The sequence below is a fragment of the Culex pipiens genome, chromosome 3, assembly GCF_016801865.2.
Source record: "Culex pipiens pallens isolate TS chromosome 3, TS_CPP_V2, whole genome shotgun sequence".
NCBI classification, from domain to species: Eukaryota; Metazoa; Arthropoda; class Insecta; order Diptera; family Culicidae; genus Culex; species Culex pipiens.
The window spans coordinates 81,971,242-81,990,681 of record NC_068939.1 but is presented as its reverse complement, the minus strand read 5'-3'; the positions used below and the strand labels follow the sequence as shown (position 1 = coordinate 81,990,681).

Here is a 19,440-nt window from a genome sequence, read left to right as displayed (position 1 = left end):
GCTGACGATGCCACCACGCCGGTACCGATGTTGATATGTGGTTGTGTGAGTGTATGTGCACACGATTTGCATCAGGAAGCAATATTCGTTAAGTACAATGATACGCCAAATTGAACTCGGCAGCCCAGAAACGCGTGCATCAACCAGACATGATATTGTGTCGGTTTGCAATAAACCAAGGTTTTAAGCAAATTAGGAACTTGTCTTTTGGTTTGTTTGACTTTGTTAAACTGTTTTCAAATTAAAAGATTTTTTTTTGTGTTTTCGTCAACTGTTGTTCAACATGAAGTAGAAAAATTATTATGAATTCAATTGAAAACATAAAAAACAACAGAAATCCAAATTGGTATAAAAATAAACCAAATGACCTTCCTCACTCTCTCATTCCACCAACAAAAGTCGACGAGAAATAAATCAAAAATATCAACAACAAAAAAACTACGAAAACAGTTTTACTACAAAGCGTCCCATTAAAGTTTCACAGAGGAGAGGGAAAATATTCTTCTCTCAGGTCTGCAGGTCTGACGCAGTCGGTGTCGGCATCTCTTGTGAATAGACAATCCGTTGAACTTGTCCAGCAATGGTGTTGTTTTGCGGGGCAAAAAATGAGACTTTGCTATGTGGAAGCTACCGGTGAGATCCGTTTTAGCAATTCATGTTTATGTTGCAAAGCCTTTTGCTTGCGATTTTGGAATTCAAAGATGTTAAGGAAATTATTTGATCATAGTTTTCTACCAATTCCACAAAATTTACATCTTTTACACTAAAATTGAAAAATGGCTACTTTTTAAGGCAGAAATAGAATAACAAAACAATTTTGCATAAATGTTTAATATTTTGAATTACAAATTCTGTCATTTAAAACGTGATCCCTGGAATATTACACCGAAAAACTGCTAAATTAAAATATTATTCCATTAAATTTTCAAAAAAAATCCCTTGTCCGACAACACTATAGCATTTTTGAACATTACCAGTTTGCAGAACAAGTTACATGTTATTATCAATTTTAAACTAGTTTTCTGAAGAAATATCAAATAAAACCCTCGAATTCTTGAAAATTTAATGTGTTATCTGTAATTGTGTCATGCTGCAAATCGTTGAGTTTAAAGAGAACAATCAGTTAAATAATTCGTAATAAAGCAGAAGATAGAGTTGGATATAGTTTATAACTATTAGTTTGCTAATAACATAATAATATCTAAGGAATCACATGAATGAACTGGTGATCAGCCCGAGAGCTGTTCAATTTTCTAAAGCAGAGCAATTCTCTGAGATTTCGATCATTCGTTTTTTTTTTTGTATTTTTTATCCGGCTGAAACTTTTTTGGTGTCTTTGGTTTGCCCAAAGAAGCAATTTTGCATCAATAGTTTGTCCATATAATTTTCCATACACATTTAGCACATGTGCATACAAAAATGATGTATGAAAATTCAAAAATCTGTATCTTTTGATGTAATTTTTTGATCGATTTTGGTGTCTTCGGCAAAGTTGTAGGTATGAATAAGGACTACACTGAAAAAAAATGATACGCGGTCATTTTTTTTTTGTGATTTTTAATCTCACTTTTTGTCACTAAAACTTGATTTGCAAAAAAACACTATTATGCATTTTTTAATCAATACAATAAAAACATCAATTTTCCTGTTTTTAAACTTTTGCAATATCTCAGCAACTAAGGGTCGTATCAACTAAGTTCAAAAAAGCAAAATTAAAGAGAATTTTCCCAGCTTTTAGAAAATATTTTTTTCATAAGTGTGCAAACATGGGCACTATTTTTTAAAAATTAATAACTGCGACTATTTTCAAAAAAGTTACCTAAAAGTGGCTAAACCATGAAAACGGTTCACTTTATCAAAATTTCACTGAAGTACTTTTTGATTGCAAATTCGATTTTACATCGAAAAATGAAGTTGAAAAATTTTTGCGACAAAGATTTGGATTTTTTGAAAAAATCAGTATTGATTCAAAAAAAATCATAACTCGGTCAAAGATTTTTTGCACAATTTGGAAATTTCTGAAAATTTTGCATTTGATGTCCCCTAAAACATATAAAAAAATAAATAGTGTTTTTTTTTTTTGTTGCAAATCAAGTTTTAGTGACAAAAAGTGAGATTAAAAATCACAATTAAAAATTTTTTCAGTGTAGTCCTTATCCAAGCAAATAACTTTGCCGAAGACACCAAATCGATCAAAAAACTACTTTAAGAGGTACAGATTTTTGAATTTTCGTATATCATTTTTGTATGGACAGCTGCCAAATTTGTATGGAAAATTATATGGACAAACTAATGATGCAAAATGGCTTCTTTGGGCATACCGCAGGCACCAAAAAAGATTCAAATATGAATATTTGAACTAATAGGGTTTTTACTTTTCCTCATACATAGAAAAATAATAGCATAATCTAGTTTAAATTAAATCATTTCGTTTTCTTCTTCTCTCCGCAGATGTCCAGCGGCTGGGAGCTCCCTCCGTCAAGAGTTCGAACGCTAGACTCGTTGCCGTCCTTCGTCGGTACTGGTGTCCGTGGCCAGAACCGCCCCGGAAGCCCCAGCAGCAGCAGCGAAGCCAGCTCACAAAACTCCAGCTTGCAGCACATCCCAGCATACAACTACTTCGACAGCCCGCAGCAGGCGCACTACCGGTTGTACCTGCAGCAAAAGTCCGGCAGTGGAAGTGGCAGTGGCAACAGTAGCGGCCAGAAGAACCACAAGAGATCTTCCGGTGGGGACGTTCGCCAGTACCGCCACAAGATGTTGGAACGGGCGGCTTACACCAACCGTAGCTTCATGCACCACAACGAGTACGACCTGCAGCGCTCGGGATTCGTCTTCGAGTCGTCCCACTATGGGTTGGAGTACGGCGAGGAACGTCCTCGGAAGGCCGACCGGAGACGCCACAGTATGCACCACATCGCCAAGGAATCGACGACCGCGAAACCATCCAAGATGGACGATCTGAAGCATCGATTCGATGAGTACAGTTCGTCGGCAGCCGTCGAGAGAGGTGGTGGTGGAGGTCGTCGGCCGAGTCGACACAGCGGCGGTCAGTTTGTCGTGGGAGGTGCCATCGCGGGAGGAGTTGCAAGACTTGGCCATGCTGGAGCAGCTGGAGCAGGAAGCAGAAGTCTCGAGGTGTACGACAGTCAGTGGGTTCCGGTGGCGATGACGACGGAAGGAACCAGACGACAGAAGGAGAGAGGAGTACCGACCAGTAACAACGGTGGACAAAGTGCCACCAAAACACCAAAACGTGGCTCGAGGTCATCGCAGGGATCGACGGACAGTAGTCACAGCTCGCATGTGAGTGAATTTAGTTGGTTATTGTATTGTAACGAAAGTAGCAGAGTTATGTAGTTTCTTGCCTTGCTTCCAATGGTTAATAACACAATACTTTGAATTGGATATAAAATGGAGACCCATGATATTTCGTAACAAATTAATTATAAAAGACATCGATACGACTAAAACAACGAACTTGATATCGAAAGCAATAATTATTTAATATTATTCCAAATTAAACATATGAGCAATTCTCCCAGATTTCAGTGATTCGATTTTTTTGTATTTTTTATCCGGCTGAAACTTTTTTGGTGCCTTCGGTATGCCCAAAGGTGCCATTTTGCATCATTTGTCTATATAATTTTCCATACAAATTTGGCAGCTGTCTTTTGAAGGATTTTTTTCATTGATTTGAAGGGAGTGTTTCCTAGAACAAATTCAAGAGAAAAAATTCGGCAAGTCTGATATTTGGCACCATGAAAGAAGGGCTCTTTCCCGACATTTTGCGAGGTCCGGTGAAATATTTCGCCGGGGTCCAGATCAACTTTTTTTTTTGAAGATTTTCGATTGGTTCATGTTCATATCCATCAAATTTCTTATGAATGTGCCTCAAGAGACTCTAAATTACATATTTGACAAATAAAAAGTTTCCAACCCAAATTTACCAGATTTCTAGCTTTCTTTAAAATAACCTCAAAATCCAAGCTGGAAACCTCAAAACGACCGAATGAAAATCTTTTCTTTGTACAATATGTCTTAACAATACAGCAACAGTTTGCCCGGATACAAATTCAAGTATGAAACATTGCTAAACTTAGAGTATTTCATTTAAAAACTAAAAGGCTCCCAACATTATTTTTCCAATCCTTTGCCATACAACACTATAATATCTTAAAACATTTTCGAATCAATCACATTGTAGAGAACAATTTTCTGAACAATTTCCATAAAAAAGTATCAATTAATCAGAGATATACCCAATTTCGTAAAATAAAAAGTGACTTTCTCCAAAATTTCTAGATTTAATTCCCATTCAAAAGATGAACACTGCCTACTGTGATATTTTTAAGGATGAAAACATTTTGCTGAAACATAAAACTTATATAAAATTTTGATGAAATTTATGGAAATTATTTTATTAGAATCATAAAAAAAACTCAGTAGGCGGTGTTCATCGTTTGAATGGGAATTAAATCCACAAATTTTGGAGAAAGTCACTTTTTATTTTACGAAATTGGGTATATCTCTGCTTATATTAAACCAATTCGGTCGTTTTGAGGTTTCCAGCTTGGATTTTGAAGTTATTTCAAAGAAAGCTAGAAATCTGGTAAATTTGGGTTGGAAACTTTTTATTTGAGGTCAAATATGTAATATAGAGGCTCTTAAGGCACATTTATAAGAAATTTGATGGATATGAACATGAACCAATCGATTTCCATCTTTTCTGAAGAAAAATCCTAGAAATCGGAAAAAAAATCTTCAAAAAAAAAGTTGCTCTAGACCCCCCGACGAAATATTTCGCCGGACCCCGCAAAATGTCGGGAAAGAGCCCTTCTTTCATGGTGCCAAATATCAGACTTGCCGAATTTTTTATCATAATGTTCTCGGAAAAATACAACGTATTTGGTGTCTTAGCCAAAGTTGTAGGTGGATGGATAAGGACTACACTGAAAAAACTGATATATGTAAAAAAAATTGGTGATTTTTAATTTAACTTTTTGTCACTAAAGATTGATTTGCTAAAAAACATTATTTTTATTTTTTTATACGTTTTAGGGAACATCAAATGCCAACTTTTCATATTTTGAAGGTTGTGCAAAAAATCTTTGACCGAGTTATGAATTTTTGAATCAATACTAATTTTGTCAAAAAATCGAAACAAAATTTCAACTTGATTTTTCGATGTAAAATCAAATTTGCATAAATGCGATCTCTGGAAAACAATATTTTCAAAAAAAATAAATTAAGACTAACATTTCAAAAGGGCGTTATTTTTAATGTTTGGCCCTTTAAAAATGATAGTCTTGTTTTAAAAATAATGTTTTCGAAAAGATCGTAAAATTTCATGAATGTTTCATATTTTAACATTGTAAATCGGACCATTACTTGCTGAGATATTAACGTTAGAAAATCGTGGGTTGTTTGAGTAAGACTTAGAAAACATCAATTTTCCTGTTTTTAAACCTTTGCATGGCAATATCTCAGCAACTAAGGGTCGTATCAACAAAGTTCAAAATTGCAAAATATAGAGAATTTTCTCAGCTCTTCAAAAATATTTTTTTTAAACTGCATGTGCACTTATTAAAAAACTGAAAAACTGCGACTATTTTCAACAAAATTACCTAAAAATGGCTTTGATTTGAAAACGGTGCACTTTATCAAAATTTCACTAAAGTTCTTTTTGATTGCAAATTTGATTTTACATCGAAAAATAAAGTTGAAAAATGTTGCGACCAATATATCGATTTTTTGAAAATAAAAATCAATTCAAAAATTCATAACTCGGTCAAAGATTTTTTGCACAACCTGGAAATTTATGCAAAATTGGCATTTGATGTCCCCTAAAACATATCAAAAAATGAAAAAAAATTATAGTGTTTTTTTTTGCAAATCAAGTTTTAGTTACAAAAAGTTAAATTAAAATCACCATTTTTTTTACCATGTATCATTTTTTTCAGTGTAGTCCTTATCCATACCTACAACCTTGCCGAAGACCAACGATCAAGAAATTCCTTCAAAAGATACAGATTTTTGAATTTTCATACATCATTTTTGTATGGACAGCTGCCAAATTTGTATGGAAAATTATATGGACAAACTAATGATTCAAAATGGCTTCTTTGGGCATACCGGAGGCACCAAAAAAGTTTCAGCTGGATTAAAAAATACAAAAATTAAAACTAAAGAATAAAGACCTATTTCGTAGAGAAATTCTCAAATGTGAACATTTTAAGATACAGAGACAAAGTTTTACGATATCGTTCAAAGCTGTCTCATTTTCTATTCGGTTTTGGAGAATCATTGTTCAAAGGGTTAATTTAAAATAAATACTAATTAAGAAAAAGTTTTCAAAAACTATTTAGCAGACTTTTTTCCTTCATTGAATCAATTTTGTGTACAAATCAAGACTGTGTGTTTTTTCAAGTTTTGTTTTGGTTTTGATTTTAGTTTGAGCAAACCTTGCCAGTTTCTGATTGAATTGCTTGTTTAACCCCCGAAAAATATCAAAACCAACCCAACCGGCAAATGTATGTGAAAGCAGTTCAACCGTGCAAACACCAAACCCCATATAGCTCAACTTTCGGCTATGTACTAACCACTAACTAGGGTTCACGCTAGAACCGACCACCTGACCGTCCTCAGTTTCACGCTGACCATTGTCCGTTTCCTTCTTTCACGTAACGTTATTTCCAGAGCGCTTCGTCCGGCTCGCTACTGCTGACGGTAGCGAACTTGGAGAACTTTGCCAAGATCCACAAGAAGCACGAGTCCAGCTACGGAACGAGCCGCGCCATGGAGGAGTACCTGTCCTCGACGGTTGGGGTCGTCCCGACGGCGGCCATCCTCGACGCCGTTGGCAGCAAGTACAACACCAACATTGTCCTCAAGTCGGCCACCAACCCGGAACATCCGGCGGGGACCAGCTCGGGGGCGGCCATCATCTCGATCGAGGAGATCACGTCCGACTCCCAGTCCCAGCAGCAGCAGGATCCGATGACCTTGGGCCGGACGACGGCAGGGCTGACGAAAGCAACCAAAGATCCGGATTCGGTGTCGATGGCCAGTTCGACGCACTTTACCATGATCAACGGCGTCGGCGGCCCGCAGCGGCTGCCCAAGGGTGGCCTGTGCTCGCGCGGGCGTCAGATTACGGTGCTGATCGTGACGATGAGTATCGTGTTCATGGTCGGGATCTGCGCCGCGGTGTTCTTCCTTGAAAGTGAGTGTTTGTGATTTTTATTGTTTCTATTTTTAACATGTGATTTGTTGACGACCACTTTAAATATTTTTGACTTCCAAAGGTGAAACCTTAAGTAATTCTATAACAAATTGACAAATCAGTTCTACACCCAAAGCATTCTAAAAAATCTGACAGACTACTGCCTTCCGTTGACAGCTCTACTGCCAAATAATGATGAACCTCACTTAGACAAAGCTTAGAATTTAATTTCCTAGAAGAATCTCTCACCTGGACAAATCTGGCCTAGACCTGCGCAACAGCGACACTTAAATCTTAATCGATTTAGCTTAAAATTGGCACAGATACCGTCATCTGGGGCGAATTGGGACATTGAATTTTTGCCTTGTTCCTGCAAAATATTTAATTTTTTTATTAGTTTCGGATTGATCGAACACAAAACAACAAAAATAGTGCATCGTTTTCTGAATTACAAGCTTTTAAGTGCTCTAAAAACTGCTGTCCCTATTCAGATTGTAGTCCCGATTCGCCCCAGTTGATTTCGAAAGGGAAAACTTACAGGGTGGCCACTCAAGTCGGGAAATCGGGAAAGTCGGGAAAAAGTCGGGAATTCGCCAAAATCTGCAAAAAATCGGGAAAAAGTCGGGAATTTATGATTTTTTGTCAAAAAGTCGGGAAAAGTCGGGAATTCTGAGCATACTTGTTTGAAAATTATGTTTTAACTCTTGAATAATTTTGTAATATTTTGTACAATTTTCAAATTGAATTCACTCATTTCTGCTTTAGTAACTTACTTTAAATTTAAGGTTCTTTTCACTATTTCAATATATTTGAGTATGGAAAAGCTGTTTAAGACATTCAAAATCTTAATGAATCTTTGACACAGCCACAGATTTTCATAATATTCTTTATGAATCAAATGATCGCTATTAAAAACAAGAGGTAAAATTAATGAAAAACTAATATAAAAATAGAGCCTAATGGCCAGCTTAGAATTATGATTCTATTTAATTTTGTCACATAATTGAATATTTGAAAACAGATTCCAACTTGAGTTTGGCAATGGTTTTTTTTTGGTAAATATTTTTAATTGTTTAACTAAATTCAATAAGTAATTTAAAATACGTTTTTTTTTTTTCAAATGTTGCTCTTGAACTTTTTTTGTGAGTATGGGTTAGTTCCTACCATTAAGATAGATAAAGCTTGATTTTCAATTCGGAAACAACATTTTTACGTTTTGAAAACATAAAGAAAATATTGAAATTGCAAAAAAAAATAATCCAAGAAATTTTGAGCAAAATTGTTTAAAAAAATTGTCTCTTCAAACATTTTGCTTAAAATAAGTGGAAAAACATTAAATCATATCAAACTGAATTTTCATTGAAAAAAAAACGATAAAATACTGACCACTAGATAAATTAACATTGATTACAAAATTCAATATCAAAAATTACAAAATTATTAAGGGAACTTGACAAATTTTTTTATGAATTCCTTGACATTTTTTTCTAAATCCTTTGAATGAATAATAACAGCAATTATGTTTTAATCTTTTTTTGATTTAAAATGATGATAAAGTTTAAAAAAAATAGGAAGAATGTTTTAAGTTCAGTTATCTTTAACTTTTTGTCATTTCCAGTTGAAACGAAGTATCAAAAAGTATACGTTTGCCAATTTAAAAAATAACATGGAAGTTATAAGTATTGTTGAACTTTAGATTATTTTTTCAAAGGCTAATTGTTTGTGTTTCTAATCTGAAACATAATAATGAAATTCCATTTTTGAAGTTTTTTTTTATTTGTTGTTTAGTTTCTGTATTTACAAAAAAAAACCTATACATGGAAAATTCATTGAGATTTTTTTTTTCGGTGGTTAATATTGACATTTCTTATAGAAAGTGTTTTGTTTGATATCATTATCATTCTTTAAATAAGAAATGCCTATTATTTGAGCATTCTGAAAAAGGGCCGGTATGCTTTTCGAATGAAAGGGGGTCAAGAAACAGCTTTACGAACGGCAGAACAAAAGAGAGGTAACGTTTTCTTGGGGCTTTTCTTCACCCTCTCTGCCTTGCTTTCGCTACGGCTGCAGCTCATTTGAAATTTTTTTTGACCGGTTTCTTCCGAAGTCCATACTTACAAAAGTCTGGAAAAAAGTCGGGAAAAAGTCGGGAATTTGAAAATGGAATTTGAGTGGTCACCCTGGAAAACTTAGAAAATTTGTTTTTTTTTAATTGAAAAAAATGTCTCAGTTCAACAGGCTTTTGACAAACTGAGACAGCAACAAGAATAATCTTTTTAAAATCATATAAAATTAAATGAAATACATATGATCAAATACAACCTTTTCATATGTTTGAATGAATGAAAAGAATTACAAAAAAATAACTGAAATGGGAATACTTTAAATCAAAAGTAAACCGTCATTAGGGGTGACATTGGGTCATAAAAAAATTCTCGAAAAAATACTTAAAATTATAGATCTTTCTATATGGATATCAAATGATCTAAATTTTTTCATACATTTCGAATGTTATATCACACATTTTTGAAGATATTAACAATTTTCACAAAACTACGTATTTTCGAAAAAATCAAATGATCAGGATATTTTCATACATTTCGATACTAATAATATTTTTTTGTAAAATACTCAAAATAGTAATAATTTTTTTTAAATACTCAAAATTTTCTTAAAACTTTTTGAAAAAATTCTATTTTTTTTTGGGATTAAAATGATTGGGATTTTTTCATACATTTTGATAGATAAAAAAACTCTAAAAACTACGTAATTTTATGAAAAAAAATTACTATTTTCAAAAATGTTTGTTATAGCCTTCGAAATATATGAAACAATCTCAATCATTTGATACCCATATTGTAAAAAAACTGAAATTGCCAGTATTTTTTTGTGAAAATTTTGAGTTTTTTCACACATATATGTCACTTTCGAAATGTATGAAAAAATCCCGATCATTTGGTAACCATGTTGTAAAAAACTGAAATTATTAGTATTTTTCCGAAAATATCTAGTTTTGAGTAAATTTTGAGTAATTTAAAAATGTGTGTTATTACCTCGAAATGTGCGAAAAATCCCGATCATTTGACACCAGTATAGCAAAATCAATCATTTTTAGTATTTTTTGAGAAACATAACATTTTCAAAATGTAAGAAAAATACGTATTTCTGTGAACATTTTTATGTAATTATAATTACAATGGATAGCTAGTTTAATATATACGTAAGCTTATTTACTATCCAGGTTTCTACCACACTGAATAAAATATTCTATTTTCAGTTATGAGCAATGTAATTAAGCTTATATCAGTAAGCCTGGATGTATGGGCTGAAATCTGGTCAAAGACCATCTTATGGGAAATTGGACGAGCTTTCCGGTAAAAATATTTTGAGACTAAAAAATCAAGTATGTCATTTAGAAATTGCCAAAAACCGTCAAAAAAACTATTTTTTATATATTTTTATTTTTAAAAACGCTTTATCTTCACAAGGATTGGTCATAGGACAATGGTCAATACGAAGACTTTTTTGTAAAATTGTCTAGGGAATTGATTATTATCGGTTTTTAAAAAATTTTGACGTTTAGAGCACTTTTCAAAAAAAAAACAGTTAAAGTAAATGATTTTGTATTTTTTTAAGGAGAGACATACCATCCTGCATTTTTCGTCAGTCTTTTTGAAACATCTAAGACTACTTCCTCAAAAATTTTGAAAGAAAAAAATCGTGACTTCAAAATCAAAAAAAAATCATAAAAGTGGCATGTATTTTTATTTCAGTGGTCCCGCCCGTGTGGATCAATCGGACCGCGCACTGGACTCCAATCCAGAGGTCGCCGGTTCGAATCCCGCGGCGGGCGCTCTAAAATTCTTTGTGTAAATATGGGTATTCGGCGCCATCGCTCCGTGCCATACTTTCATACACTTAGGAGCCCAGGGCGGCGAAGTCCTTGTAGATAAAAAGGAAGACACTAGTGGTTGGTACTAGCAATGGTGGCCGACAGCTATAAAGTCAACTTCGTTTTTCGTATTTTTTCAGAATGTTCTACAAGTTTGTCTTTGACCACTTTTTGATACGACGCAACGGCTTTGAGATACAGTAATTTTTAAATTACAAAATACAAAAATATTTAAATAACTTACGCCCTTCTCAAATGTTATTTTCGAGTACAATTGGCTCCATATACACATAAATGGCTTATATAGGCCTAGGATAACATGTCTACAAAGTTTGATTGAAATCGGAGAGGGTCGGGTACAAAAGTACCACAAAAATTCCTGATTTGAGCTGGAATTGCTTTATACTTTCATGCAGATTTGTTGCCAAATGATGCGACCACTGCACAGTGGTCCATATCGCAAAATTAAGTGGAAAATGGATTTTCCGAAAAATGGTTAAGTTTTGGAGCTTTGGTGTCTTCAGAAGAGTTGTTGCAAATGGAAAGGGGCAACTTTTGGTTTGGTTGAAAATTAGGGTGGTTCACTATTAGGGTGATTTTGAAAATCTAACTTTTCAGGAATATTTTTGGGAATTTTTTTGTCTTCTAAAAAGTTTTTGGGCTTGCCAATCCAAGCAACTTTGTCGAAGACACCAAAATTTTATCTCGCAATCTACGCCTTCTACGACCAAATTTAGAGAAAGCATCTGAGCAAGCTTTCAAAAATCAGTTTTTTGAACTTAGCAATTCAGGGTTGAGTTTTAGAGAAAAGTGTTATTCAAGGCACTTTTAGAGCTCTTAAAAACGAACATTTTTATTATCTGACAAGTCAATTTGGACTTAAGGGTCAAAAGTTACAGCCATTTTAATGTAAAAAAGATGCAAATTTAAAACTTGAATATCTCGAAATGGCGCAAGCCAAATTTTAAGCACTAGGTTGCATTTGAAAGAGGAGATCTAGCACTACAAACGTTGAAAAAATCTCAGGGGTGTTTTTCTTTAAAATCGAGATATCTCCATTTGAAAAAGTCTAATTTTCAAGGGAAAACCATATGGGACTACCCTAACGAAATTCGTAAATTTTCCAAATATATGTTTTTCCATGTAATTTTACCCGCTGAATCTGAATCTGCCCTCAGAATTGACCCAAAGTGTCGAAAAATCGATTTTTGGTCATATTTTGGATTTCCATGTAAAATTATCATTTAAACCAAAAATATGACCAAAACAGCTCTAAAAGTGCCTCGAATAACACTTTTCTCTAAAACTCAACCCTGAATTGCTACGTTCAAAAAACTGATTTTTGAAAGCTTGCTCAGATGCTTTCTCTAAATTTGGTTGTAGAAGGCGTAGATTGCGAGATAAAATTTTGGTGTCTTCGACAAAGTTGCTTGGATTGGCAAGCCCAAAAGCTTTTTAGAATTGTGGTTTGGTTGAGCGTTTTAGCAGAATGCATTACTATGAATACAAAGAGACGAGTTGTTCCTTTTAATTCATTAAAAGGAACAACTCGTCTCTTTGTATTCATAGCTTTTTAGAAGACAAAAAAATTCCCAAAAATATTCCTGGAAAGTTAGATTTTCAAAATCACCCTAATAGTGAACCACCCTAATTTTCAACCAAACCAAAAGTTGCCCCTTCCCATTTGCAACAACTCTTCTGAAGACACCAAAGCTCCAAAACTTAACCATTTTTTGGAAAATCCATTTTCCACTAAATTTTGCGATATGGACCACTGTGCACTGTTTGGGTGCATGAAATTCTGAATCTTGACACGAGATTTTCTAAGGATTATGCCAGTGATGTTAAAAATGAACGTTTTAGTGGCCAAAGTGCCTCAAAAACTGTCGTTTTTGAAAACTTGTATTTAAACGGGTAAAATCCCATTTAAATTGAAATGAAAAGCTCCAGCTCCTGTTAAGTCCAATCCGTTTGGGATTTGGGCTCTGTACGCTCAACGAAACAAACCCCAAAAAAAACTCATTTTTGTTACATCCCAATAAATAATTACTTACGAAAAACTCTACAATTAACACTACTTTTGTTTCATTCCAGTGCGTGCCAGAGAAATGCCCAGATGAAATCGGCAGCCCAAGGAAGTGCCACACCAACCAGTTTGTTGACAAAAACAACAGCATCGAATCCGGAGCATCGCAATAAAGGATCCTCCTAAAACAAGAAGTAACAAAATTTCGAACCCAGAAAATGTGAAACGTCAATCACGAGTAGCCATATTTGAAACCCCCTTACATTTACTAGGAACTAGCTGTAAGATGAAAAACCACGAAACTGCAACGGAGCATTGCTCAGTAATTTTTTACCTTAGAGAAGAAAAAACTTAAAGTTTTGAAGCCCTTTGATTAGTTCGTAGCGCGAAACGTCTAAATTCACACACACACAGTTGATTACCTTATATTTATTGCAACTTTACAAACTATAATCACTCGTGGCCACCGCCCATCATTCAACTTTCGACCCCCGATGATGCCCACGATGAAGAGATGATTGATGGGGTCGAGTTCGCGGCGTTCACGAGGTAATGATTTCATGCTCATTCGTTCCCTGGAAAATAACCCAGTGACGAACCCCCAAAACTCCTGTTTCTACTTTATTTTTTCCTCTTTGAATAAGTCCACACAATCTTCCTCAACTGATAAACACACTTCTCAACACTGATACTATACACTACACATTATTATTTTCTGTGATATTTATTAACTTATTTAAATTATGACACTGTAAGTGGAATAGTGAAAATAAAACTAGAAAAATGATGAATCTGTCCTTTGTTCTGCGCCGAAACATACCGAAAGTCGAGGGGGACGTCACACCCGCGTTGACCGAGCGTCTTACTTTTGCTTTTCCGCTTTAACTCGCGATAACCGCGATAAATCGCTTTTTTCCATAAACAGTAAGAAAAAAATCATGGTAATATTACATCTGGGAATGAGTACATCTTTTATGTCAGAAAAAAGGCGTAATTTTACCTCTAAAAATATGTCACTTTACCACTATTTCGTAATATTACATCATAAAAGAGGTAACCTTCCAATTTTACACCTTCCAAATTTAAACTACGTTTGTACCTTTTTAAGGGGCAAGCTAGCAACATATTCTCTTCGGCAAAGTTGTAATGCAACTTTTAGAGTAACCGAATATAAATCCGGTTTTAGTACAGCGTGAAACGTGAATTTTATAAAAATCAAAATAAAAAAAAAACCGGGTTTCCCATACAAATTACTATAGAGCGATTGAATACTAAAGCCATATGTAAATTTTTATGTACAACGGTAAAAAAACACTATTAAAAACCATTTCTGATCACTTTTTTTTTTCATTTTAACCTGGGTGCTGAAAAGACAGAATGCGTATAGTGATTTTCGAATGCTCCCCCCTGCTTCCCACTAATACAACTGCACTACAGCTGTAAACATAAACAAATTAGAAAGCTATGTTCAAGCTCAAGCGTGACATATTTGTTGCTGCTGAAGTGACTTGTTTTGAAACATTTTGGATCTGTTGATTTTAAAGTTTTCGCTGAAAAATTAAGTGCCTCGGGCGTTTTTTTGTTCGTAGGCTAAACGATGGGCGGCCAAAAGATGCCTTTTTTGTTTTCATTTCAATAAGCGTAATAAACATAGGCTTTGCGTGAGATAAATTATGCCAAACTCGATTTCAACCCTTTTCTTAAGATTAATTGACTTCGAATACTTCAAAAGTTCTACGCCATCATTTTTTTTTTGTTCCAGACGAAATAAATTATTGATCGATTACAATACTTGCTACTTCTTGGGAGCATTTTGCGAACAGTAAATTGGTTCCGCTTTGACAGTTCTAAATTGAGGCCGCTTTGCGAACCACTATTCAGCACCCATATTTAAACGCAAAAAAAATAAATTGGAAAGACAACATTTTTTCGATGGATCAACTATGGTTCCCTTGGAAAGAGCTGTCAAGTAGGACCTTTTCTGTCAAGAAGGACCGCGAGGTTAATTTTTCAAAATTGATTTAAAAATCCATTCTAAACTCTTTGTGGTCGTACAAAGGGTCATTGTACTCAGAAAAATAAGCTTTATCGCTGTAAACCATAATATCAGCCATCTAAGCTTCGTTTTAGGACCCAATTCTCTGAGATTTCGGTCATTCGTTTATTTTTTGTATTTTTTAATCCGGCTGAAACTTTTTTGGTGCCTTCGGTATGCCCTATGAAGCGATTTTGCATCATTAGTTTGTCCATATAATTTTCCATACAAATTTGTGCAGCTACTTATACCAAAATTATGTATTAAAATTCAAAAATCTGTATCTTTTGAAGGAATTTTGACCGATTTGGTGTCTTCGGCAAAGTTGTAGGTATGGATAAGGACTACACTGAAAAAAAAAATGATACACGGCTCCTGCAGCTGGCCCCGAATCTCCAAATCGCGACGCGCTCAGCCTCCTCCTGCATTAAAAAACATTAAAATCAATGCGGAAGCTTACAGGTGTTTCTTCGAAGTCATTCTATGATTTTCTGCTGATTCACCTAAAATAGATAAAGTAAAATTGTGTGTTGTTCTTTCATGCTGGTATTAATAGTAATACTTACAATTACAATCGCTATGGAGTTTTTCTTCTAGCAGAACGTAACAACGTGTTGTATGATGGCATCTGTTATTTACTAGCTTCAGAAAATCAGTGGCAGCTGGCAGTAGTTGCTGGCGGCAACAATGAAGACTTGAGCGCTTGCTTGCAAAAAGTGTTACTAAGGAACGGCCAAAGAGTATTGAGTATTTGAATATTTCACTTCTCTCTGGAACGACGATCATAAAATATTTGAGGAATTTGGGTACAACCGAGATTTACACACTTTTTTTAGGCTGGATCTCAAATATTTTGATGAAAACGTTGTCCAGATCTAATATGCGATCCATCGTTGAATTCGTAATCTAAAGATCTTTGCAAAGAGCTTAAAAATTGAAGATCTGACAACGCTGTCACAAGAAATCAGTAACTGACTACCCAATCTGATGGTATGAATAATGAATCAAGTTGATAGAACACTGAAAGGTCCGCCCTTTTGTATCTATTTTGGATAGCATTACCCTCTTAATGTAAGGAAGGCACAAACCACCTAAGGGTGGATTAAGTAACGTTTTTTCATAATAACTAGGCTTAGTGATTTTTCACGCTCAAAATTTGCAAATTTCACGGGGACCTTAATTTCAAAACACCAAATTTCACGGAAATTTCACGGAACGAAATAAATATTCAAATAACTATGAAAATCTTAAGTTAGACCTACAGAATCTACTTTTTATGTTTATTACATATTATTTTTCAATTCATTAAAAAAAATCTTAACTTAATTTGAACGTAACACAAAAAACTTTGATTATTTAAAAAAAATCCACTTGGTTTATGGATGGGCTCTATATATATATTTTGAAATCAAAATGTAGGGCATGCGTTTTGTTATTTATTGAGCTGCTTTTTTAATGTTCGACTAATATAGCTAGTTTCCGCTGATTTGATACTAATTTATCATTGTACATTTACAACAAAACAATTTAACAATTAAAATAACTTTTTTGTGACATTTTGCGTACTAAAAATAGTTTTAAGGTTTTCCTCTCACTTTTCAAAAACTAAATAAAAAATCAATAGGCAAAAATGATTTTATCTGTAACGTAATCTTCAAAATTTTATTCAAAATCAGAAAACATGAAAAAAATCACTTCCACGGAAACCATCTACAATAAAAATGAAATATCCTGAAAACTATAAAGGACTCAGAAAAAATCTGAAATGTTCTTAAAAGGTGACTTTAAAGATAAAAAAAACTATTTATTTAATCTTGAATAAACCAAGCTTGAATCTTTCAATTTCTTTTAAAATTATATATTATTCAAATTTCAAATCAAATAATAGTTAAATTGTTATAACGGCGAATAAAAACATGCTAAATTCAGTTAGTTCCTAAGAAAAATTGATAAACTATTATTTAGCAATCTATTTTCTCAATATTTTTCTTTCTCTTCTCTGATGGAATTAAATTTTTCAATCTATTTTGTTTTGCTCCTCCGGTTATATAATTGACCGGAAGAAAAGGGAAAGATGACTATTTTCACTGAATGTTACTTTTACATGAATGTTTGCTTTTTATTTATGTCTAAAAATAAATCAATACAATTAAAAAATCTGTGCAATTTAATAAAAAAAATCACCAAATACTTGTTTAGTCAGTTTTAACAAGTTTTGGATGAAAGAGACAAAGCTTATAAAAAAATAAATTCCGAGAATATTTTTTCTTCTTTGACTGATTTTTATTAACATCATTTAAGTATTCGCAGCATTCACTTCTCAGTAAATGTTGTATCAATTTCATGTTAATGTATGTTTTGCTAACAATTCTTCAAATGGTTCATGCGCTTTTCAATTGAAAACTAATAAAATTCACTTAAAAAGTCTTTATGAATGAAATATTTATTATGTTGTTATTTTAATGAATTGATTTGAGAAAATTAATAAATTTCACGGGATTTCACGGAAATCTCCAAATTTCACGAATTTCACGCTGTCCGCGAAATCGTGAAAATTCACTAACCCTAATAATAACGGTCTGTGGAAGACCCGTGATTCCCATAAAAGTCCGGAGGACAAGGCCTCAGAAACCAACATCTACGACGACTTTCTAAGGGAACTTTATTCTCTGTTTATTTCAGGGTTGGCCGACTTCGTCGATGAAACCACGGAGTTCAACACCACGAATCCGCTGCAGCGCTTAAGAACGCGTCAGTCTTCGGAATGTGAGGATGTTCAAACGGCTTTTGAGGTGAAATACGTTGTGACTCCTACGTCTATCAACCAGAGTCGGAAGCTATTCAAAAAAGAAGCATTAGCTGCTATGGATTACAAGGCCTTTTCCACCTAATTATGAATGGAGCATTTGACATCCGTTTGTTCAGACAGTAAACAGACAAGGATGGTACTCAACGGAGAAGAAAGTTGTAGCCATTTAAAAAAAAGGAGAATTGAGAAAATCGGGATATAGCCACCCAAGCCGGCGGACGATAGCGAGGACAACGATCTGTACGTGCCACCGCTATATATTCTGCGCGTACCGCCGTTGCTGAACGAGCTAATGGATGCGGACGTATCGCTAGCTCTGAGCGAGGACGAGGAGGTACCGCTGGATCGTACTTGCCTCACTTGTCCAGTATGCTTCGACATGATCTGCGAAAAGCCGGCATATTTTGCTCTGACTGCATCGTCGGAGCTCTGGCAGTGCGGAAGCTGTGCAAGCGGAGGCTCCACCGAGAGGACTAGGTTCACCCCGTATTTTTTTAATTAAGGTGGATCCGACTCGTGAATTTCTTCGATCATTATTAAATAGACCCTCGCACAACAACACGAACCAGTGTGGCTCTAAACAACCTACTTTAGGCACTTGAAGTTCCCGTCCGTGTTTGAGATGTGGTATGCAACGTCATGTTGCGTGAAATTTTCAACACAGTTGCAACAAAAAAGGAATGACGTACACAGCAAATTTTGGGTTGCCATTTCAGGAAAATAAATAACTGAATGTGATTCAGTAACCATCACATTTGCTGAAATTCGTTAATAAACAAAAACTGAAAAATCAGTAACTGCATATCTGTCAAACTGAAATGTCATTTCTGACTTATTGTTTGGATGCTGCCGAGATAAAATCCTCATTCAAATGTGTTGTTTTTAAAATTTTGTATTGTGATCTTTAGAAACAAAGGTAAGAAAAATGTTAATAGCAAATGCCTCGATGCTAACCACCTGTTTTTTAGGTTTGGGCGATTGATGAAATAAATGAATTAATAACAGTATTTTTAATGACAAGCAAAATAATATTTTGATAACTGAAATATCAGCAATGATTGCTGAATCTTCAGCAAATGATCTGTCAAACTGCCACAAGAAAATTACTGAATTTTCAGCAAAATAATTTGACGTTTCTTTTGCTGAAATTTCAGTTGTTTTGACAACCATTTTACTGAAATTTCAGTAAATCATCTGTCAAAGTGACAAATATTTGTTAACTGAGAATTCAGCAAAATCTGAATTACTGAATCGTTTACTGAAATTTCAGTAGATGAAAATTCAGTGAAACCTTACTGAATTTCAGCAAAAAAAAAAAATGGTGTGTAGGAATGGGATAACTGACGCTAAGGGACTGGGCATTTTGGTTTTTTTGGGTTTTGATACTGGTTATGAAAATGGCCATTTTGACAGTATTGGCCACAATTTGGAGTGGCTGGTGCCCTCAGGGAGG

The 19,440-nt window shown here is 34.4% G+C and overlaps 1 protein-coding gene and 1 long non-coding RNA gene across 2 annotated transcripts in view; both read left to right on the top strand.

Annotated features, from left to right (window-relative positions):
• LOC120421338 (uncharacterized) overlaps positions 1-13,928 on the top strand; it is an 86,523-nt gene extending 72,595 nt beyond the window's left edge. Inside the window, exons 2-4 of the mRNA XM_039584520.2 lie at positions 2,452-3,306; positions 6,700-7,225; positions 13,212-13,928. Coding sequence (XP_039440454.1) covers positions 2,452-3,306; positions 6,700-7,225; positions 13,212-13,237 — 1,407 coding nt within the window. The 3' untranslated portion in view covers positions 13,238-13,928. The remainder of the gene's footprint in view (positions 1-2,451; positions 3,307-6,699; positions 7,226-13,211) is intronic.
• The window catches only part of LOC128093623 (uncharacterized), a 146,367-nt gene that overhangs the window by 75,152 nt on the left and 51,775 nt on the right, over positions 1-19,440 (top strand). The gene's annotated exons all lie outside the window — the stretch shown is intronic.